We start from the raw sequence: 24,725 nt of genomic DNA on the forward strand, positions 1-24,725 counted from the left end.
TATATCTAATTATAGACATAGCTATGTAAAGATAAGAAAGTGGAACTTACCCAAAGGGCAATGAAGGTTGTGAAGTAGCTGGTGACTTATAGGAAAAGCCAAATAAGTTACATATTTGTCTGTCTCTCTGTGTATCCCTGAGGAGAGATGCTGAAGTGTTAGTATCATGACAATTTCCAAATATTTGAAGGACTATTATATAACTTACAGGACACACGTTATCTGTTTCTCCAAAGAACCAATAGGCTGAGATTACAGGAAGCCAGCTTTTGACTAAACATAGGAATTGGAAAATAGACTTGGAGTGTGTTGGATTTCCTTTCATTAAAGCCGCCCAGAGTCGTGTTTGAGATGGCCAGTGGAAAAATGTGCTAAATAAACAAACAAACAAACTGTTTTTAAACAAAAACAGGATGATCATTTACTATGAATGCTGTAGAAGCATTCTATTTCCAGTATTGGATAGAGTTGGATGGATAATCGTTGAGATCCCTTGTAACCTTTAGATTCAGTGAATCTTAATGGGATGATCTCCATCTGTCAAACACACTTTCTCTTCTTCTTTGCTTCTTCTCACAGGGCCTTTGGTGGTAAATGAGGGAGGAAAGGAGGGTAGCTAGCTCTGACTCTTCTTAGCCATTCTATTTCTTGTTTCCTCCCCCTGGGCAATTGATGATCAAGGGATAGATGGAAGGGATACAGTTCAGTAATACATAGTGTGTGTGTTGTGTCCATGTTTGTAGACAGAGATATGGATGAGTGGACAGAGTGACAGCTCTGGGCATAATTAATTGAACTACTCAGGTCAGTGGCAACAACTACCAAACCTGACTGATTCTGAAAGCTAAGCAGGGGTCTAATTGGTCAGTATTTGATTGGAGACACTGGAAAGTCAAAAATACATTCAGGAAAAAGACTGGGATATGTCAATTACCAAATCACCAAATGCCCAACTGGGGCGATTCTTTAGCTTTTTAACTAGTTAGTGGTTGAGGAGTGCCTCACTCCGTATTAAAAACATGTGATCAGATGCAGATGAAGATAGAGGATCAGGTCAGGATCAGGCTTGCCTTCAGTCAGAAACTTAGGAGAGGCTGCAATGTGGCTTATTATTGTCATAGTTGAAAACCTCATTTATTATATGGTAGTAAGACAAGGATTAACTGAATTCAAATGGTTAATGCAACACATGACTTGTTTCTTGATTTCTGAGTATGAGTTTAAAAAGGGAAGATAATATTTTAAAAGAAATGTGAAGATTTTTATAAATAGATGGTCTGTCTCTTCTAAATTAATGCTAATCTATGTATCTAATCTTCTTTGCAGGAATACCAAATTGATATTTTTTTTGCTCAGACGTGGACTGACAGCCGTCTTCGTTTTAACAGCACCATGAAAAAAAGTCTCACTCTCAACAGCAATATGGTTGGGTTAATTTGGATCCCAGATACTATTTTTAGGAATTCGAAAACTGCGGAAGCTCACTGGATTACTACACCCAATCAGCTCCTGAGAATATGGAACGATGGGAAAATCTTGTATACTTTAAGGTAAGAAACATTTGTGTCTTTCAATAAGAGCGAGTTTAAATAATTCTTTACCCTTTTAGATAGATTATTATAATTTCAATTTTATAACAGAAACAGAAACATCTTAATTGAAAGAGGGCCTTGTCCCAAAGATAAGAAACATAGCCAGCTTGAAATTAAATTGGACTGTTCAGGCAACTTATTCCTTTAAGTCTGACATGTTTTTTGTGACCTATCCAAAGGGTCATGCTGAGGTCCAGCATTTGAAGCTGTCAAACAGGACAAGCATTTAAGGTATTTTCATAGCCAGAACTACAGTACACCTCCAACTACATATCCTTGTTAATGTATTTTTCCCAGAACTATAGGTAAAGATAATTTCCAAGTTTAGCTATAGGCCTCTGGCAGTCACCCACTGAAATATTAAAATCTAGGGCTCTACATTCAAAGTGAAAAAGGAGCTCTGATCCATGCTGTGACATTTAATCAGCCCTATCTAGAACTCTTTGAAGAGGCTGCATCTTCTCTGGGATTGAGCAGCTCATGTCCACAGCTGTAGCACAATCCTAGGGAAAGTCACATTAGGTTTAAGACATGCAGGTAGGTGCTACATATATGTTCCTCTTTCTCCAAAGCATTTTTGTATGTGTGTGTGTGTGTTTGAATCCAAAGTACTGGACAACACTAGTAAACAGGCCTGAGCCCAATTAGTTTTCAAACCCAGACAAAGTCAGCCAGATGACTGCATGGACCTGTCCATCCACAGGCATCTTGCAAGCCACAATGATATCACATGTGGGAAGACATAACTGTGTAAATATCATAATTCATATCACCTGCATGATGTTATTTGTATAATGACAGCATATTCCCCTCCCCTCCAATTCCCATATGACTATGTAGTTTTTTTTGGCAATAATATGGAAGAGCTTGCCATTGCCTCCTTCCATGATGGTTTCTGCCTAGTGGCTGCATCAAAGTAAATCCTAAAGAAGCACTTTCTCATAATTTCCCAATTAAGCCTTTGAAATGGCCAAGTTACTTGATTTTTTTTTTTCATTTTTAGCTTGTTGTCATATCAAGACAGTAATAGGTACCTGGTTTTCTCTAGGCTTACCATCAATGCCGAATGCCAGTTGCAGCTACATAATTTCCCTATGGATAAACATTCATGCCCGCTGATATTCTCCAGCTGTAAGTAATAGCCTTGGTGCATATCTGCTATCTGTTAAAACTTTGCATAAAGACAGGCATTTGCTTCTCATTTTGACAGGTGGCTCTTACAGTGGCATTAGATTAAGGTGCTCATTTTCATATTTGCCAGGCATGTGACTTTCTCCATCTGCACTTACAGCAGGAAATTTTCAGCCTGCAGCATTATCACAAATGGCAAGAACGATTAATTTGTGGTCTCAATTATAAGTAGACTGAAAAATGATGCTCAGGATGCAGCAAGCATAAAGAAAAACATGAATCCATAGTCCAGAATGTGGCAGGTGTTACAAATAAAGCTCCATTCATCTTGAAATGTGTTAAAGGTGCATAACAAATAGTGTGAAACCAGCTCAAATCTATCAGCTAGGATTGGGCAAAGAATGTTTTCTTTTTCTTGTTTCATATGCTTGCCAGCCCTAATTGGATGATCTTTATATGTGGTTGTATGCCCATGTGCCAATACATCTTAGCATTGTTGAAGGAACCTGCCACCCTGTTGCCAACCCTGTTGCCAGTTCAAATTTCCTACAGCAAAAGGATGAGAAATTTTAATTAAAATGTAGTCCTTGCCTTAAAATGCAAACACAAACATTACCAAAATCTGACTAAGAATATTTACCATGATGCTTTGTTTTTTTAGTGTATTTCTTTATTATATCTGTTTCATAAATTACAGATTTTGAAAATGGTAATTTAACAGAGGGCATTTGCAGACTAATCACAGTAAATCTTCAAGAATCTAATCCACAATTCCTTCAGGAACCACACTTCTTTGAATTTGCTATGGAGGATTACAGAAGTATCCAAATATAAGAGAACTCTTCATTAGTAAACTGCTCAGTAACAGGATGCAGTGTTTAACACACAGAAGAGCAAGTAGAAAAGGAAATCCACCAGAGAATGGGTGACTGAATATCTGCTTTTGTTTTGCATTTTAGGCATAGCAGGCATTAGTTACAAAATAGGTACTTGCAGAGGTATCAGGTACTGAAGTTTGCCATCTAAAATACCACACACACACACACAAGAAAAATGATCCCCTCTCTCTCTCTCTCTCTCTCTCTCTCTGATCTTTGGCCAGTTGCCTAAACCAAAAGTTATTCTTTTCCAAGCACAATTCTCAAGAGTTCTCTTTAGCAAGATCTGTTGCAATAGATGGGATGGGTTATAAGAACTACAGCAACTAAACAATTTTCAATTTAGAACCAATATACCACCATGTACATTAATGATTCACATTCTAATAGTTTTCTGATGAACTGTCAAATAGGCAGCACTCTTCACTGATAATGGGCAAGTTTGTAGCTGATGGTTTACACAACAGTCTTTCAGATTTCTCTCAGTATGGGAACCAACTGTTATAGTATGGGTAAAAGGTTAAAGAAACTGATCTTGTCTCTTAAAACCTCCAGCAAACCATCAAAATGCAAACAAATGAATCTGAAAATGTCAGACTCCACCTTCTCCTTGGAATTACTGGGATTGCAAACAAGTCACATGGATCCTGCAGAAAATACTCTTTGTCATTTTGCTTTGGTACATGTGAACATGATGGATGTCTGTGGATGCACATTGGGTTATAGAACTTACATGGCTGAATTTCTACTAGAATCTTTTGGGTTTGCTAATGCATTTGTTCTCTGGGGTGTTTTCCTGAATTCACACTGTGCTTTTAGAAGGCTATTGTAATTCCCAGTCAAAAAGAATGGGTGCAGTTCACTGGGAAGTTCTGCAACTACTCTATCAGGCTCCCATTAATTTCAATGGATCTTGCATAGAAGAGCTTTCATAGGATTCTTCTCCATTTTAATAAAAAGCTGGCATATGAATGTGCACAGAAAGTGTTGTAATCTCAACAAGCATTTAGTTCTACAGTTTTAGATTTCCTCTGAAGCGCTATGAATATGGGATGAAAATGTGTTGAACAGGCATCAGCAGAAGAGCTGCTTTTCAGCTTTTCTCCAAGTTTAACGGTCAAAATGTCCTGGGGGAAGAAGAAACAGACTGGACAGTGGTGTGAAATTGTTTCTGTGAATGTAATTGCTTTTGTAATTTACTGATGGATTGTCTGGTGGTTATTTGAAAGAATGAAAATACCCTGTGCAGCTATGAAATTATTGAAAGACATGCCAAGAATTATTTGTAAGTGAGAATCTGTTTAGCGACTTGAGTTGTACTAGAGAGATGATCATTCAGTTTACATTTTAAATTTTAATAACCAGCATTCTACCACAGCTTTGCTTCAAAGAAGGGGGAAACTATGCTGACCTCAGCTATTGAATGCCCTTATCACTCCAACAAGGTAGGGATGGGTGGGAGGGGGAAAGACAAAGAAAGAGGAAGACAGCATGTTCTTAGTAAAGACACATTGAACAATTGTGAAAGAAACCTTCCTCCTGTAAAGTATAACAATACAAAGCACATGTGGTAAGCCTTCCAAAGACCATTTTCGAGTAAGATCTTCAAAACTGTAGAGAAAGTTAGCATGGGGTTTCAATCTCCAATAAATAATTTACCATCATTTGAAAGAGGGGGAGAGTTTATAAATGTTTAATGTCTGATGCAACCTTTCCTCATATAAAAGAGAACTTTCTCTTATTTTTAAAGAACATTTTAGAGATGCCTCTCCCTTCAGTGCTTCTGTTTTCTAAGGGTGTGCATTGGATTTGGCTGAAGATCAGGTTCAGAGGCAAAGTGGTGTAATTCAGAACAGATCTTCCTTATCTGGGGCAGAGTAGATAGACTGTGCCACTTCAGGGCCTTCACGAAAATCCCATCCTGATTTGTTCTTGTTTGGTCCATTGTGATGAAGTACTTGTACCCAAATGAGGAAAAAATGCCAACAGTGAGGACAAGTATTGTATTCAGTAACTGAAATGACTTCCCTTCACATTAGAATGACCCTTGTGTTCAGACCACAGCATCTTAAGGAGTGGGAGGGATTTCCTTTGTTTCTTACTTTCCTCACTGTTGCACAGACTCTCATTCTGAGCTATCTAGTATCTAGCTATCTAGTATGACTGCAAAGCTCTGCTTCAATTCTAAAACAGCATTTGGGGGCAAACAAAGCTGCAAACATAGGACCTGTCTACAATACTGTAAAGCAGCTGAATCTTCTCCCAGAATCCCACAGTAGCTACAGATGGCAGCCAAAGGGAGAGTGTCTGTTCTGTCATGGCACCTGCCCTTTGGAATATTGTTATCCAGGGATTAGACTGGCCCCAACCCTGTTGGCCTTCACAAGATCTTAAAGCCAAGGTTCTGTCATTGGGCCTGGGGATCTGGAAGTGTGGTTGAGTCTGTGCAATGGTTGTGTTAATGTGTTATTGGTAAGTTTGTTTTTACCTCAGCTGTGGATTATATGTGTGATGCTCTTTCTTTTGTTGATGTTGTTTTTTAAATGTTGTTTTAATTATTGCTAGCCCCCGCCCCCCCAGTCATGAACCTGAGATGGGTGCCCATAAAAATTGAGATAATAAATAATAAAATAAGAATGATTCCATGCATTTCCCAAAATATGCAACTCTTTTAAAGAGTTGCAGACTGGAGCCATGTTAACCTCATGCACTTTGGAGTAGAATCAAATGCAAAGTCCTTCATAGGATTACTACCTCATTTAGGGACTGACTTCTTTTATGGGAAACACCAGTGAGTTGATCTCTTGTATTCAAAAATTCCTGGACTGATTTCTGTGACACAGCTAAATTATAGCAATATCTGTTACAAGTGCTAGACTAGGAAAGAAGAGAGATCCTTTTTTTTCCACAACTTACTTTGGACCCTACTCAGATTGGACTACTCTAAAGTAACTCTAAAGTGAATAAATTCCAGAGCTCTGAACTGGACCTCCAAACTGGACTGGATGGTTTTTGAGTACCTTTAGTAATTTCTAAAACAACAAGAAAAAAATAAAGCATACTTAGCAGCAATTTGCTGAAAAGCATTCAGGAAGACCTTTCCCATGTTTTGGAATATTGAGATTTGCTGTAATTGTAACTGTACTTCTGGTGTGTGGCTGTTTGCATCACAACTTTGCAGAATGGGGAAATACAGACTTGGTGTCTTCATAATCCCCAGTAAAACACATTTTATAATAGCTGCATACGTGGTAGGATAACCAGACTATTCCAGTGGAGTGCTCGATATGCAGGCACATTTACCTGTGACCAAATTTCATTTAATGTAATAGGATTTATTTCATGAAAAATATATAAGACTGAGTTGTCAGAATAAGTTCCTGAAACACTTCCTTTCTAAATTCTATGAATGATTAATACGTGCCATGATTCAGAAGAGTTTAATTTAAATAAAACAAAACCCTGGCTATATTTTCTTATTCATGCTTTCTAATCCTTTAAAATAGTGTATCATTACTACAGTTTTGACTTGTTTTATTAACCATCAGTTGATTTAACAGATTCATTATACCTGGAACAGATATCCTTTTATCTCTTTTTAGTGCTGTGGTTTTCAATTTCATCAGGGATTCCTTGGTCTGATAATAGATAAAGTCCAAAAATCTTTTCTTGTTCATTTATTCTTTCATTACATTGCTCTGTTGTCTAGTTATAACCTTTACATCACCTCTTGCATGGTAATGGTTGGAAAAGAGAATGGCTAATTAATTATGCTTTCTTTTAGGGTCCTTCTGCTATTGTAGGACACGAGTTGGATAATTAGTTGTTTTTGCACATAGTCTCTCTTCGTATAGCACTGAGAGAAGTTTCTCCGACTAAATTATACTCCCTTTCCTCTTGCTACTTCTTATATGTCACAGAAGAATCTTCTAGAATATAAATCCCTTGGAATTATCTAACTCATTAGGAGAAAAGCAGAAATAAGAGTTTCTTTCTCTTTCTCTCCTTTAATGTAGGGACCAAAACAAATTCAAAAACTACTCAATCTGCACCACTCTTTTTTCTTCATCCAGCTGAACCTTTTCTCTTGAGCACTGTAAGGTATGAATTGGGAACTCAATTGCAGCAAACTACATGATCAAGAAAGGACAAAATGTCCCTGTAGCCTCATCTGCTGAAATGAATAAGTTCCTAGATCACTCATTTAGGTGAATCTGCAGAAAAAGAGAATAAGCAGCATAAGGCATTTTGTGAAGTGGTCTCTCAAGCCTATCTTTAAAACCATTTTAATAGGGCCTTGCCCATAAGTCTAAAACCAAACACTCTGGAACACTTTTGTTGAAGTAAAGTCTTTTTCATAAATAATCAGTAAGCACAATGATGACACCATATGTAATTATTGACAGATGTCTTTTCTGTGGCTAAACAATTACTAAAATTATGTCATTGCTGAATATAAAAACTTGGCATTTGCTAGTTGTAAGGATATCAACCAGTAAGAACATCTGCCAAATCAAATGTCTAGCATGATTCATCCTGTCACAGCCTATCAGTTCATTATACTTCCTTTGAAAATGGGTGATGATGGAGGTGGGAAATTAATTAAAAAGCACCAGGATCCTGAAAATAAGCTGTTTCCACTATAAAGCTAAATGGTGTTTATTCTTATAAATTAATGCAAACATGAATTCTCTCAGTACACATAACAAAGTTAAGCCAGCAAAAGAAAGTTTAAAAAATGATTGGAAGCTGCAGAGAACCCCCCCTCCCAAAATCTAATACATCCCTAGTTGGACAGTGGCTCAGAATTCTGCTGACTGCTCCATTCTAAGTCCCCTCATGTTTCCATCTTGAAAATATGGTTCAAGAATTCCCAAACCCATGCCCTGCATGCTTTCCTTACCTTGTTTACTTTAGGGGTGGATAATTTTCTGACTTACAACCTTTGGTTCTGGATGGGGTGGCACTGCCCCAAACAGACCTTGTGCTCAATCTGGGGGTTCTCCTGGACTCATGGCTGGCTAGGAGGGCCTTTGTACAACTCTGTATTGTGTGCCAGTTGGTCCTTTTCCTGGACTGGGAGACTCTGCTTGCAGTCACTCATGCCCTGGTCACCTCTCAAATGCATTACTGTGATGTGCTGTACATGGGGCTGCCCTTGAGGAGCATCGAGAAGCTGCAGCTAGTACAGAGTGTGGTGGTACAGGCAGTTATGTGCGCTCCTTGATCAGAACATGTTACACCTCTGTTCCGCAAGCTGCATTGGTTGCTAGTTTGCTTCCGGGTTCAATTCAAGGTTCTAGTTATGACCTATAAAACCCTATAGGGCATGGGACTGGGTTATTTGAGGGACCACCTCTTCCTGGTTACCTCTACCCATCACATCAGGATTGGCAGGAGAGGCAAGTTACAGGTTCTGTCTATAAAAAAATGGTATAATCTGGCAGGAGACTTTTCTGCCACAGCTCCCACCCTATGGAACATCATTCCCCCTGACCATCACCACCACCTCCTATTATTATTATTATTATTATTATTATTATTATTATTATTATTTAGTGGCAACTGCAAATTCATGTGATATATTACTTGTGATGACTATTGTTTAGGACTCAGAAAAGTTCACTGGCTCATATAGATTACCACAGCAGATCTGTTGTAAAGAGATCTGAAAAGATAAAGAGATCTGTAAAGATCTTACTTGCATGAAACACAACTTTCACTAGAGTTGTCATTTTCCCTTCCCTTCCTTCTCTGCCCCATCATACAATTATTACCTTGTTGTCATCTGCTTTGGAAGCTCAGGTTAAATTTGAGGATTTGTACAAATCAAATGTTTTGTTTTTGATACAGAAACAAAACATAGCAGCTGTTTCTCCTGGGATTTCACATAAATTGCAGCAAGGGGAACCTGTCCAATGGCCAAATCAGATTTCACAAGCTCAGCAGGATAAGCCTTAGTGCGCTTTCTAGGGGACATACAGACCCTACAGCACTGGAGCTTATTTTCACTATTTTTAATTTATTGTCTACTGCCCAGCAGCAAAACTTATTTCCATTTCAAAAGAAAATAGAATACCGTGCAAATCATACTGTAATATATTTGCTACAATTACATTATACAGCTGTAGGTTTAACTAGGGTACATGCTTATTCATGCTATCATTTCTTAATTGAATAATTTTGTTCAGCAGACAACTATGTTCCTTGGGAGCTATTTGAGACACTGATCTTCCTTGTTAGGTCCTATCCTAATAGCAGAGTGGTCTACATTTTCATTTTCTAAGGATATACACATTAATGCAAATGCAGAAACTGAATGATGAATAAAACATCCAGAGGCCTCAGCTGTATTTTTATCTTATTTTAGAATAAAACAAGCTTTATAGACCACACAACAAAATATCCTGTGAGACAGGAACAGAATTAGGAATAAGATATATACATAAGCATAGACATAAATGTTAGTATAAGTATAGTATAAAATAGCATAGGCTTAGTAATAAATGTTAAGGTAGAAGTTAAGAAAATACCTCTATTCATTTACTAAGAGTAAGTTTTAGTAAACTCATGAAACTTACTTCTGAGAAACTGTCTGGCCACATAAAATAATCTATTCCTCCCAGTGCTTTTGGCAATGTGCTAGAATATCTTTATCTCAGGGTGAATAAAGAGACAGGTAATCCCACCTGTCACTCACCCCCATACATGGGAAATATGAAGATTTACAACTGTGGAAGGAAAGTCTTGCAGTGGCCAGTACAACCTCTTCCTTCCCTTTGTTTCCAAACCTGCACCTTTAAGGCAGCCTGAAGGACATTGCATCACACACCATGCCTGGTTTCCAATTATAAAAGGAAAATGCTGAGAGTGCTAGAGTGTGGGGTGGTGTTATATGGGAGAGCAGAAAGGAAGAATTTGCAACTGGGAGTGGAAGAGAACATGGTAAAAGAGGAGCAGACTTGGACTTCATCAAACAAGCTGAATGGAGAAGTTGAGCCCAGCAGCTTCACCACTCCAGCAGAAATGCTAAGAAGCTAGAGTCAGCCAGCAGCTGGTCACTCACTTTCCTTTTCCCAGCACAGACTGAGAAAATGCCAAGCCAACGCTTCAGCAGCTGACAGCAACAGGAGCCAACTTAAAGTTGCTTAAATGGTGGCTAAAGACTTTGGTGTAAGTTCAAGCCACAAAGAAGAACAGAATTAGGAATAAGATATATACATAAGCATAGATGTAAATGTTAGTATAAGTATAGTATAAAATAGCATAGGCTTAGTAATAAATGTTAAGGTAGAAGTTAAGAAAATAAGTTGTTTTTTTAATAAAAGTCTCTGGAAACACAGGGAAGATAAAAACAGTCTGTTTGTTGGTCTGTACCATTTTGCAAAAGAATCCCCTCACAAGAACTAAATATTGTGTAGTATCTAAACAAGATTTTCAGCAGTCTCTCAAAATCTGATTGACTTAGAATTCTTACTCACCTGACAATCTGGCTAAAGTTAATTTTCATGACCATTTGAAAATATGGATCTTAGAAACAGAATAAAGAATGCAGAAGAAATATGTACAAATTAATTCCTAATAACCTTTGGGCCTAGTCAAAAGTGATTTGAGACTGATCAATGTCAAAACATTTAGGTATCATAAAGCACAATATCTTACCACTCCAGTTGTTAATGCAGTCTCTAGGATAAATGCTATTGATTTCATGAATTTCCATCCATCTTGGTATGAAAGAAAAGCTATAAACTTAGAAGGACCCTGCTCTGCCTGCAAATCATAAAGATTTCAGTCATCGGGGGTTTTATTATATTTATTTTATTATGTATTATAGTGTTTTACAATTTTATATTTTTATTTATGTTTTATTGTAAACCACCCAGAGTCCCTTTTGGGAGATGGGCGGCGATAAATTTGATTGATTAATTAATTAATTAACAGCCATAAAGATGACTTTCCTTTCAAAGCATAAATGTGTCCTTTTAAGGACTTCCATTTCTTATGAAGACTTTTCATTTTTACTTCTGTTAGGCTCTGTGCAAGTGGATCTAAACCTGTGCCATTTTTTTGATTATGTGCCATCAATTCATTTTCAACTCCTAACGAGCACATAGATTTTCTCCATGATGATCTATCCCTAACCTGTTCTTTCAAGTGTCCCAAAGGTACACCCATCGCCACTGTAACTGAGTCCATCTGCCTGGCTGCTGGTCGTCCTCTTCTTCTCTTTCCTTCCAACTTTCCCAGCATTAGAGCCTTCTCCAGAGAGCTGGGTCTTTGCATAATGTGTCTGAAGTAGGATAATTTGAGTCTGGTCATTTGTGCCTCAGGTGAGAACTCTGGAATAATTTATTTGAGAACTCGAATAGTTTATCAGGAGTCTGCTCCAATACCAAAGTTCAAAGGCATCAATACTCTTCCTATTCTGCTTCTTTAAAGTCCAACTTTCACTTCCATAGAATGATACAGGGAATACCATGGCTTGCATGATTCTGATCTTTGAAGGTATAGATTCATTGTGGTATTTGCCTGGGAAAAATTACTGTCAGAGAACGCAGTGCCTGTGCCACAGTACTGAAAGTTGCTCTGTCTAGAAATTGTATATATTTCTGAATAAAAATGAAGATTCAGCACTGCACTGCTACACAATTAGCATGCAAAAAGGTAGGCCTGGGGTTTTCTTGATCTCACACAGACCACAAACACAAGATTTAGGTTTGGTTTTGCCCCACTAGTGGTTTTATTATGAAAGAATGAAGCGTTTGCAATTATCCCATTTTTTATGTTTAATGTCAATGCTAAATTTTTGTATACTTATTTCCTCACTTCCTATCTCAAACCCAAGTTATCTTATTGTATTGATTTACATTTCCTAAAACTACTTTATCTCCATAGCTCTGTCCTGGTTCAATATCTTCCTATCTCTCTTTCCTATTTCTATATTTTTTTTTTCCCCATGTTTTCAGCTCTTGAGGCCAAACATGGTTCATTTACATTTGAAAGCCTTTTTTATTCACTCTCTAAAGATTTGCAGCATCAGAGCTTTTCCTCTTTCTGCCCTCTAGCACTCAGTCCTCTCTTCCTGGAACAGCTTGGTAAAACTCTGCCTGGACTGATGTATGCAGTTGGCTTACTTCAGGTGTTTTACAAATGCTGGTTGGGCTCTTTGTGTCTCCACACCCCCATCTTTGCTCTATCTCAGCAAACCTTGCCTGTCAGGCAGTTACTTCAAGGTTTGCAGCTCCCACGTCTCATGGGAATTTCCTCACTTGTGACTCTGATTTGGAGGCTTTCCCCCTTGTTTGCTGCAGTATTACTGCCAGAACCCCTTTGGTGCCACCCTGCTACACACTTTGAGTTTCTAGACTTCTTAATGGGACAAATTTTACAATAAAGGATAAGGTGAGAAGGCAGGCTACGTTCTCAGAATGGGACAGTAAGTGCTACTGTGACTTGCTCAACTTGTTTAGGTTCTCCTGTGCTTTAGAATCTGGCAGATGAGGGGGTTAAGTCTTCATAGCAAAGCCTACATAGGAAAAGCACACTTAGTCCCTAGCAGATTTTGCTTCAACCTTTAGAAGATCCTATGTGGTAGAATGGTTATGGATTGGACTGGAAAGACGCAGGTTCAAGTCCAGCCTCAGTCATGAAATCAGGTCCATCTGAACTACATCACAGGATTTTTATAGGGAAAAAAAATGGAGGGAAGAGTATGCACAATAATTTGTGTTCTTGAAATGTTATTTAAATATGATGTAAAGTAACATAAATAGTAGCTGAAAGGGTAGTGATACCATTCATCCACACTTTCTTGCATGTGATTCTATTCACATGAAGGCTTAGATTGCTTGAGTAGAGACCACCATAGGCATCTGTAGGGGAAGAAGCAACTGGGAAAATGACAACATGTGATGCCATCAAGCAAATCCTGTGACTTATAAACTGACATCAGACATGACATAATTGTGTATTTTGTGTTAAGATGTCATGATGCACAAGTTGTCATTTTGATGTCAATGTGGCTCATTTCCTATGCCACAGGATACCCAACTGACAAAAGAGACCAACAAAAAATGTTGTCGATATTTGAATTTAGAGGTCTTGGAACAGATGGCTAAAGTTAATTTTTGAATAATATAATTATAGTCACTATTTGTGGTTTTTGAAAGAGCTATGACAATTTTGCACGTTGCAGATTGGGATATTTAACACATAGTTAGAAAAGTGTAAAACAAATATGCAATTAGATAAAGGGCAATCTATAGTGAGTCTAAGCATTTTTAAAAATCTTAGTTTACATTGCTTTTTTAAGAGAATTACATCTCATACTTTTAAACATATTTTAATTTCACATTGTTATCCTTGTGGATAATAAATGTGCAGACAATAAAAATACTCTTGCGGAGAATAAAACCACATTTCTAACCAACAGATACTAAAACTTTAAATGATGGGCTTGCTTTTCCTTTGAATTTCATGTTGCAAAAACTGCAAGAGCATTGGGCCATCAGTTCACCGATTTCATACAGTAAAAAGAGTGTTTCTATAGGCTGGTAAAGAGATGCATATTCATATTCACTTTAATAGACAGCAATCTTCGGGTGACTGTAGTCCACACTTACTGCTTTGGAGAGACACAAAGGTGACCAAGTTGCTTCACAGGTGGTGATAAGACTGCAATTATCCATGAGTGAGGTGGAGGGGAGGGATTACCTTTGTTTTTTTACTCCAGCTTGGATGAATTTCCTGAATAAAAATGTTAGAAAATACCCCACACCAAACTTTAATGGCATGGTTTGATGGGACTCCCAGATGTTGCAAAAAGATGTTTGAGTGGCCAACAGCAGAGCTGGGCAGTCTGAGGCCCCTCTTGCTGTTTTAATGTAGGATGCACACAAAACATGCAACAGAAGGCTTTAAATAGTTTAAAAGTGTTAAAAGGCAAAGAAAACTCACCCTTTCCAGAAGTTCAGGGGGGGGGGGAAGATGCTATACCCATGTGTGTTGCATGGTCTCACTTTGAATCATTGTTTTGCTTATGCAAACTTCAACTGCCGCCACCACCACCAAAAAAAAAATTGCAATAATAAATGTTAAGGCTGACTCACAAAGGGGTTGTTCATCATTGGTCTGTAGCAACAGAAGTCATTGCTGATTTATACAGAAGAAGAGTTTATAAAGCCATGCCATGTGTAATCCTATTTTTTGGATGAGCTGGGTGAGTTGCAAGTAGCTTAGGTACATTCAGAAGGAACTTCAAGGTTTTTTAACAGCATAATATACACAATTTGGGCCTAAATGGATCTGACAGTTTTCTCTCCACAAAGGGTTGGTTTTTGCATTAGATACACTGAGCAAATGGAGTCTCATGCATGTTGATCATTTTATTAGCATACATCACTGAAAAATTTAATATTTAGTAATATTGTATTTGGAGTAGAATCAATGTGAAGTTTTCAGAAGAAGATATTCCCCCTGAAAGGACAGGCAAACATAAAAAAATACTTTGGGGAATAATCAGGAGAGATGAAGAAAAGAGCAAACGTGGAGGATGCCTATGGCTGCATACTACAGAGTTAAATTATTTGCATAGGCAGTGGTGTAAAGCATTTTGCCAAGGTTTGTTAAGGCCCACAGTTTGCCATAGATTTCCGTTGTGAAAAAAAATAGAGACCCAAAGAGTTTCTCAACAAACTTTGCAATGGCAAATGTATTCAGAAACCAGGCTGATTGTAAGAAGCTGGGCCCTAACCAGGCTACGATTTATTGGTCGTCCTGATATGTGGCTCTACTTTCTCTTATTATATGGATACTTACAGTAAGCCCTATTCGGCAAAGGGAACGTGAGACCTATTGGACGATAAATTTCTTCATAATAAACTCTTCAATACTTTTGTAGCAATCTCAGCAGTCTGAAGATGAATGGGATGAACCAAACAGACTTGGTTACAGGAGGATAAACCTGAGTAGCTCATTCGGTAAGATATTTCAGTTGTGAACAAAGTGGCCCTCTAGAGCCCCACAAAGGCAGTTGCACTGGGTAGTGTTCCAGTTGAAGAATTTTCTGGGCAGGCAGGTGTATACCCAGGAGACCTTGGAAACTGCTTAATATGGGTTCACTGAGCCTTTGAACTGCTGCAGCTGCTTGGTTCCTTTGCAAGTGAGCAAAGTGCCTAGTTCAAGCCAACGTGAATGGAAAAAGTGGGTTAAAGGAAACCAATCCAGAGTAAGCAGTTAATGAACTGCTGATATTGCTGATCCAAACCAGTGGAACCTCTAACAATCACCATAAATAGGTGTGGCAGCCCAAATGAGGTTCTCTTTCTGTTCAATTCTTGCTTTTTATGTGACTTTTTGGAAAGCCTTTGGGACCTCTCCACTAAGCATCTTTTGTTCTGTCCTTGAAATTTATACCACTTACCTGAATCTACCCATGGCTGCTAACAACAGAGGTCCCTACCTTTTCAGGCCAGTGCTGTAAGCCTTCAGGAGTTGGTGACAATTATATCCAATAAATAATAATAATAATGCTGTGCCAGGGCACATCAAAAATTGGGCTTGGCATCAAAGGAACGATTGCAGCTGCTGTGGGAATCACCACAAACCTTTACTGCAATGTCCGTCAGAATTCAGAACAGTTGACTATCAGATAACAGTTTTCAGAAAGAAAAAAGTCCATCAGTGTAAAATTAACAGCCACAAGCTCTACATTCTGTTCAATATACTGACATTTTGGATGTATTCAGCATCTTAAATATGACAGTTGTAGTTTTATAATATCACTATTTAATTAGTTGGACAATTATAAAAAATATTTTTAGTGTTTCTATTCATCCAGGAGAACCCTTTGCTACACCACTGATATGTTTTATAAACTCTCCTTCTTTCTAGTTTGACAGCTTGCATATGTAATAGTTTTCTTTCCTACATGTCAGCTGTTGGCACTGTGTGTTCCAGATCAAGGATTTTGCTCATTGCCATCAGACGCCATAGTATTTTCCTCTTTTTTTTTTTGCTCCAGGCTGTGGTTCTGCACAAGTACTTAGCCTGGGATTAAAAGTTACATTGATGCTTGAAGTTGAAAAGGGAGTGAACAAGGGTGTAAAGTTATAGTCTCCTTCACACTTCTATGCCTTCTTCCTTGTGCCTGATGGGCTCCTGTATCACGCTGTCAAACCATTTGTGAATGAAGCTGAAAGAGTTTAAAATGCTTTTTAATTTTCACCATTTTCATTCTGACATTTTAAACTAGATTCCTCCATATTTGTCATAGGCACTATATTGTTGACACCCTGACAAAAAGATATGTGTCCCAACTCCAAGTACAATGTGCTAGTTTTGAAAGTGGGGAGAAGGAACTTTTTAGCTGGTTTTTGCAGCCACCTAAGTTTTGTTAACAAAAGTACGCCAGAGATAGTTCTTACCTAAGGCATATTAAAGAAGTAGAAAGGAAAAAGAAAAGCTAGTTTTAGTAAGATGACAAACTCTCTTTGCAATGCGTAATCCCAATAGAAACAGGCAATTGGAAAGCAAATGTTCATACATTTAAACCCACAGAAATTCTTCGATTGTACTACCAATGTCTGTTTTCTTTTCTTCTGCTCCCATTAGTAAACTGTTCATAATCTTGTATAAAGAAAGGACAAAAACCTGGTTGGTTGGTGTTTAAGCATTCAAATTTAGAATTTTTAAGAACAAAGTGAAGGTGGGTGGGGGGGTAGATGAGGCAACAGGAGAAATATTGCCAAAATCTGGATTATTCCTTTCATCTCCTGCTGTTCATCTCTGGCATACAGATAAACAAGCACTCCATCCAGGGCTTTGGCCCAATTATTAGAAGGAACACCACTATTCTCAGAGTAACTTGCTCACACATTAAAGTCTTGGCCAATACGGTTCTCCAACTGGTGCCACATTGGTGCCAACAATGGAATACCCTCTTTGAAATGCCAATTTTCTATCAGAAAGAAAGGGAAATCTAATCAGAGGTTATTAAATAATTTCCATAAATATTTTAAGCTCTCTGAATTTTGAGTGTTTTTCTATTGATAGCTTTCACAGAGTAGCATGGGTAGGCTGGGACAAATCTGAGATCTGGTTGTGTTTCTGTCAATGTATGACATGGGACATATTCTTCCTATTATCAGCAAATGCTTCATGTGACATAGGTATGTATAAGACTGGTAATCTATATAACACATTTTCAGTTAAGTGAAAATGTCAGTTGATCAAAGCCATGATGGATGGCAGAAGGCAGTATCTATGGCTTGATCTGGTGACAACCATCATATATGGAAGGTGCAACTTGGACTATAAGAGGGGTAATTAGGGGTAATTAGTACAGAACATAAATTAAATGAAAGAAAAAATAGACATGGTGGTCTCTGTGAAACTAAGAGAAAGGGACAGATAACACTATAATGGATTCATCCTGATCTGAATGAATCAGATCAGACAATGATCCTGTGTCATGAAGTGGAATTGATAAATGCACAAGAGAAGTGAAGAGGTAGGTTTAATTATAAAGGAAAAGGCTGAAGTGTATTTCAGAAAGTATGAATTTGATTCATCTAGATTATGGTGAATTTGTATGAAAACAGAAATTCATTAGTTGGTGTTAGGGACATTACGGTCCAATGAATAATGGTAATGGAAAAGATAGGCACAGTTTTGTGGGAAAATTGGGCAACATTTTGAATTAATGCAAACTAAGGGAGGAAAATTATTCTGTTAGTTGACATGAATGGATGGATGGAAACAGATAAAAAGGGATTAGACCATTTAGAGACCAAGAAGAAGGGAGAATGGTAATTGGTGAGCATCAGTTTAGAAAAAGAACTGTTTATTTTAAATACATGATTTAAATCTCAGTCTATTCATGTAGTACATGGAAAAGGAATTTAAAAAGCATGATTTGATTATAATGAAGGTTTGGAGAATTAATGAATAATATAAAGGCAGTGAGTAGTTTCCATTGTGGGCAGAACATTACTTCATAGAGTTAAGAGTGGATCTTGCAAAAAAAAAAAGGAATATAAAAGGAACAAGTGAAAGAAATGAGAGTAAAAGTAGAATAACTGCAGGGGAAAAAAATGTAGAAGTCCTGAGTGAAAAAAGTACATGGGAGATTGAGTAATCTCCCAACAAAATCAGTGGAAAAGTAGACTTAAGGAAATAATATGTGAAAGCTACTTGGAACAGAGTGAAAAGAATGATCTTATAGGGTACCACAGAATTCTGTGGAATTACATTATTGGCAAGTATGAAAAGGGATCCTTGGTGGAATGATGGAATTGAGAACATGCATATAAAAGAGAGACTACTGCAAAAAATGAGGACCAAAGAAAGATACAGTACATTGTGATTGGAAAGAAAAAGATAGTTGCAGATAATATATTGAAAGAGAGTAAGGAATGGTTAAGATTAAAACAGGCAGAGAAAGTGCATAATAATTGTAATAGAAATGTTTTTTGAACGGGGTGGGGAAAAGGAGGAGCCTTATTCAGCAGGCTGAATAGAATTTAAAATGTAAGAGGTAAAATCATTTGGAATGGAACTGAAGTGAGGGAATAATGGAAGGGACATTTTCAAAAAATTTATAGGAATGATTGTATTATGTCAGAGTAGAATTTAAATATATGCTTTATGTGATGAAAAGAGAGTGATAAATGCGGTGAAAATGATGGAAAATAGTAAAGCTGCAGGTTTAGATAGTATAACTGGAGAAATCTTAAAATATGAACACTGTTAACTTATGGAGTAATTGTGTGGCTTATTTAACATACATGCAAAGGCTGGATCTATGCTTGATGATTGGAAGAATGCTGTTGTTCTTCCCCTTTATGAAGGGAAGCGTAGAAAGAGCAAATGACGGGATAAGTTTATAAAGTATGCCTGAGCAGAATTCACAGAATTCTGATTGAAAGGATTTGAGAGGTGTCAGTTAGCAACATTTGAGAAGCGTGATATACTTTTCTGCTAGGCAAGAAGGGTTCAGATCAAATATTTGCTCTTTAGTAGATCTTAGAGAAATGTGTGAATATGAATATTATATGTTTGTTGATTTAGATAAAGTATATTATAAAGTTAATGGACTTTAATTATGAGGTATATTGTACAAATATAGAATTGAAAGTTGGTTGATGAAAGTGGTAAGAGTGGTATGTGATAGAAATAAAGCAAGTGTTGGAATAAACAGACTACTTAGTAAAAGGTTCAGCAGGAAGCAAGACAAAGATGAGTGATGTCCCCTAGCATAGACAGTAAGGAACATAACCTTGACAGAAATATGCAGGATCTGTTGCCTAGGCAAAAGGGGCTGAAGCATTTTTCAAGACCACAGTGAGATAACATGTGGAATCAGGCAGACGCCTCCCTAATTCACTGCACTATAAGAAGGATGAAGAGGTACAGAACAATCAGACTTGCAAGATTGATGCCAGCCCCACTAGACGAGGAAATCAACTCCACAGGTAGGCTAAAGCTTTATTGAGATTGGCTACAATAGCAGAATCTTGCTAGTGTGCATGTGTACTTAACTAATCTGTGTGGTTAAAAAAGAATGCAGAAAGTCAAGAATGAATAAGTGCTGGGTGAGTGTGGATAGAATACAAAAATGAGTGACCAATACAAAACAAGTACCTTGAAGTGGATTGGCCATATTGAGACAATGAATGAGGATTGAATTGTATAGGGGTGTGTGTGTATGTGTTATGTGTGTGAGCAGAGCGAATGGATTGAAAGTAAGGACAACCCCCCAAAAGCTATGTTGGATGAAGTTGATCGAAAAGGTTTTAAAGAACAAAAGACAATGTGTGAAGTGGTGTAATAACTTTTTTGCTTTTTGCTTTTGTGTAAGATAATCCCTCAGTAGCTAGACTGAGTATTCTCTAAAAAACAACAATGCTCATGCAAAAAACAAAACAAGCCCAAAAGGAAAATTTCTCTCTCTGAAAAAAGCCTGGGCCCATAACCCGATGAAGCCAAGTCAGTGGCCTGCTAGAACCACTGAAATGGAGCAGAGCTTATAACACAGCTTAGAAGCTGGCACAGAAAAAAGAAAATTATCTTAGGTAGCTTCAATGAGCATGCCAGAGAAACACAGGTTATTGCTCTTACACATTCAGCCCTCCCAAGCATAAAGAATCACACACTTAGACACATTAGGTTAAGAAGTAAAAAGAAACTTATTGACTTTATTCTTTGTTGCTTCTGCTACAACCATCTTGGTGGAAAAGATGAAGTTCCTTTGTTCTTCTTTCCTTTCTAAATTACATAGTTTGCCCTAAACTCTCAGCCCTGCAGCTGCCAAGAGGTGTGTGAAAGAAAGGGGCAGAATCCAGCATCAAGGCCCAAGCACATGGCCCTAATGAAGAGAGCAGCATCCATGCTGCCTCTCCCTAGGTGGAGAAGAGGAAAGAGAGAAAGAGGAAGTGGGAGTGGCAACAAACAGCTTCCTCAGAACTGCCTTGTAGGACAACTTAATCTACATGTCAATTCACATGCAAATGAGGCATGCTGGATTTGCTAGAACTTCCAACACATACTACATACTGGGTAGGTGTGACTTATTCTGACAGATTTGTGTAATGTGGCCCTGTTTCCCACATACGTGGGAAGTTTCCACTTTAAACCAACAGACTTCTTTTAAATATGCACCTGCACAATGATGGCTTGCTGTACTTTGCTGTTGGTAAGATTTTCCACCCCTTGGGCACACAGTGGATCAGGTATCTCTGTTACCTTATATACAATCACCAGTGCATTATAATTATATTCCTTTAATTGTTGAGAATCCTGTCTAATCAGCTTAATAACAAAGCAATGCTACAGGCAGATTGAAAATTCAGGACTTTTTTATTCAATACCTTATGCATTTAATATTCTTTATGAAGGCCAAAAAACAAATTTATCTCACAAGCCCAAGAAGGGCTCCAATGCACAAGAGAGGATAACCTTTTAAAGACAATAATACAGCCTATAAGGCTTTCTCCCACTTTGTAATTTTTGTTGTAAATGCAGTAATGCTAGGCTGGGGTTTGTAGTTCTGTGACAGGGCAGATGTACGTCTCTGACATGTGAATCCTTTAGTTTCCACAGGCACAATGAGGGTTTTCAAAAAATGGTATGACTTTGCAGACAAATTAGTAAGGAACATTTATTATGTATGTATGTATGTATGTATCAAATTTATATACTTGCCCATGTCAGTGAACTCTGCTGATAGACCTCTTGTTAACACCATTCCTGGATCTAAAATACCTTATGCATTTAATATTCTTTATGAATAGCTGCCAGAAAATTCTGCATATCACATGAGTGTCTGGCCTCTCTCGGTAAGCTGGACCGCAGACAGATAAACAGTCAAGGGTACAAGAACTTCTGTTAAGTACATTTACTGTACAAAATCTAAAGAAGCTATTATGAAATAATTCTACCAACTGCTCTGTATCAGATATAAGACTTTTTAATAGGAAAATGAAGTTTTAAATTCTTCTGCCTCTTTTTCCTACCCACATGATATAACAGGCTAGTTTGCATAATTGACTGATTTGGTGTTCTGGCTGTTTTCTTCTGGCTGTGCCCAAGCCAGAATGTACAACCATTTATTCTTTTTTAAAAAGAAAGTGGGGACATGTTGAAAGATGCCTTTGCTGAAAGGAAAAAGCAAGGAGGAAAAATTCTGGGTAAGGAAAGAAAAAGCTTTGGGGAATGGGGGAAGACTGAGCAATGGGGAGGAACTAAGTAGACCCAGTGTGTTGTTGCGGCGGGGGGCATCTTACTATGGTTTTCTCAGTCCTGGGGCTCTACTGCAGCTGTATAGACTTACGAGACAGCTGCACTGAAATCTAGGATTCACATGCCAACAACATGTTTATGAAGTGTGTCTGATGCAAGAATAAATTGCTATAGTTGGGATACCATGTTGGTGGGTATTACTTAATTTGCTTAAATGGTCCTACCAAATATTTGTGGTTTACAATAAAAGCTTTTGCATGTCAATTCTGGTAGAACTTATTTAGGTCAAATTGGAAACCGTGGTTTTCTTTTACCACCTCATAAATTAAAAAGTAAAAGAATGGCTCACTTCACCCATGAGAATATCAGCCAATTTTTTTTCCTCTTTGAAACACGTTTTGAGAGCAAATTTCTCTTTCACCCAGTTGAATGAAAAATGATAGGTGAAATACAGACAAACATTTAGCACAAAGCTGTACCTACATTTCTGCAGGATGAGGTAAAGCTATTTATTTTTAGTTGTTTTTTTTAATGGTTACAAATAATAATATTGTAGTTTGGATGGAATGAGCCATCAATCAGCAAATAGTAGTTTTACATTCTGCTATTTATAAACCAGTTAGAAAGCAGATCTCACTTGAAACTCTTTAAGTACTATGATGATATGGAAGAAAGATACAGATGGGCTCTAGTTCCTCATTGTAGAAAAACCAGGTGGGATTAGATTAAACTTTATCAATTTTCTTTCATCAGTTTGTGAAAAACGGATAATGCTGAAATCTTTATGGGTCTCCCTTCAAAGGAATCCAAACTCTGCTGGACTGAAAAGCCTGACTAAATTTTACTTAAATATTTTGGATGCAATTTAGGATAGAACAAAAACACAAGAGTCATTTGCATACCTTGAGGGGAAGGAGAGAAAACTAATATTTGAACTATGGAACATTTCTAAAGCATCCTTTCATCGCATCAGCATATTATTTAATTGTTTAATTCTCTACTGAGACGGATCGATTGATAAAGTTAAATGATACAGTATTACAGTCGATGCTTTAGGGAACCCTTCTCTTCTAAAAGATCTGTTTAAAACATTCTATCCACTTTTAATTGATCTGGGATAGGTACTGTATTTCCAGGTTGTTTTCTCAGTGCCTTTAAGGCCATTTCATATGTTCATTTCTTTAATTTATTGCACTTTGACTCATGGGCTCAGAGTGCCTTACAACAATTTTCCCAGTGTTAATTGTTGTATCTTTTAAAGGTTCAGAATGTAACTTTGTTTAGAAGATAAAATATAACAAATGAAACAAAAGGCAGATTAGAAATATGTTTTAATAATAAAATGGAATATTAATTCCGTGCCGTAAATAACCAAGTGGAAAAGCAATCTAAAGGCTAGGTTTTTGGCAGATATTTATCTGTAATGGGCTTGGGTTTAGAAGTGTGACAGAGTTACAGTAAGTGGAATGGCTGATGAATTTTCTCATCTTTCCCCAACAGATAAATGGATCAGCCTGGACCATAAAGTGTTTTTTTTTATTATTATTATTATTATTATTATTATTATTATTATTATTATTATTATTATTTTACAAAAATACCCTGCTTGGAACCTCTTATATCCTCAGACACTACCTTAATAATTCTTAAGTCCTTGGTTTGAACTTGACTTATTAAGTTTTCACCAGTCTTTGACTGTGAATCTAACTGTAGATTACCTATATTATTACCCATTTTCTTTCTTTCTTTCTTTCTTTCTTTCTTTCTTTCTTTCTTTCTTTCTTTCTTTCTTTCTTTCTTTCTTTCTTTATATCTCAAATTTGTACTACCACCCATCTCCTCCCGAGGAGGGACTCTGAGTGGTTAATTAAATTAAAAACATCAATTAAAATTGACAATAAACTAGGGCTGATTTCTCTTTGTTGTCCTTCACATTTCCAGCCTCAAAAATGATAAGACAAAATATGGGAGAATTGTTCATAGTCATTTAATAAACATAAATCTTTATTGTTACATAATATAGTTCTCTGACTAACTGGAATGAATATTAACATTTTAAAGCTATTTCTAGAACAGATTAAAAAACTGGAGTTTGCCACTAGGCCAGAGAGAAAATGGGAAGGAGGGGGCAACCATTATGTACACTTATTTATTTATTTATCATATTTTTATCACCGCCCATCTCCCTCATACAGGGGACTCTGGGCAGTTCACAATAAAACAGTTTAAAATTTGATAAAATCATAATATCATTACTCTATAAATATCAATATCAATAAATATAAAATGTAATGAGATCCAAGTAATGGCAGATCTAATACCACCCACAGGGAAGCAAGACCAGCCTCGGCAGGACTAGGGAGCCAACCAACCCCAAGCGTGGCTC

The 24,725-nt window shown here is 37.3% G+C and overlaps 1 protein-coding gene across 1 annotated transcript in view; it reads left to right on the forward strand.

The window, feature by feature from the left end:
* Nucleotides 1–24,725, forward strand: part of GABRG3 (gamma-aminobutyric acid type A receptor subunit gamma3) — a 343,475-nt gene that overhangs the window by 191,587 nt on the left and 127,163 nt on the right. Inside the window, exons 4-5 of the mRNA XM_063305008.1 lie at nucleotides 1,327–1,550; nucleotides 2,641–2,723. Coding sequence (XP_063161078.1) covers nucleotides 1,327–1,550; nucleotides 2,641–2,723 — 307 coding nt within the window. The remainder of the gene's footprint in view (nucleotides 1–1,326; nucleotides 1,551–2,640; nucleotides 2,724–24,725) is intronic.

The sequence above is a fragment of the Candoia aspera genome, chromosome 5 (assembly GCF_035149785.1).
Source record: "Candoia aspera isolate rCanAsp1 chromosome 5, rCanAsp1.hap2, whole genome shotgun sequence".
Classification (NCBI taxonomy): Eukaryota; Metazoa; Chordata; class Lepidosauria; order Squamata; family Boidae; genus Candoia; species Candoia aspera.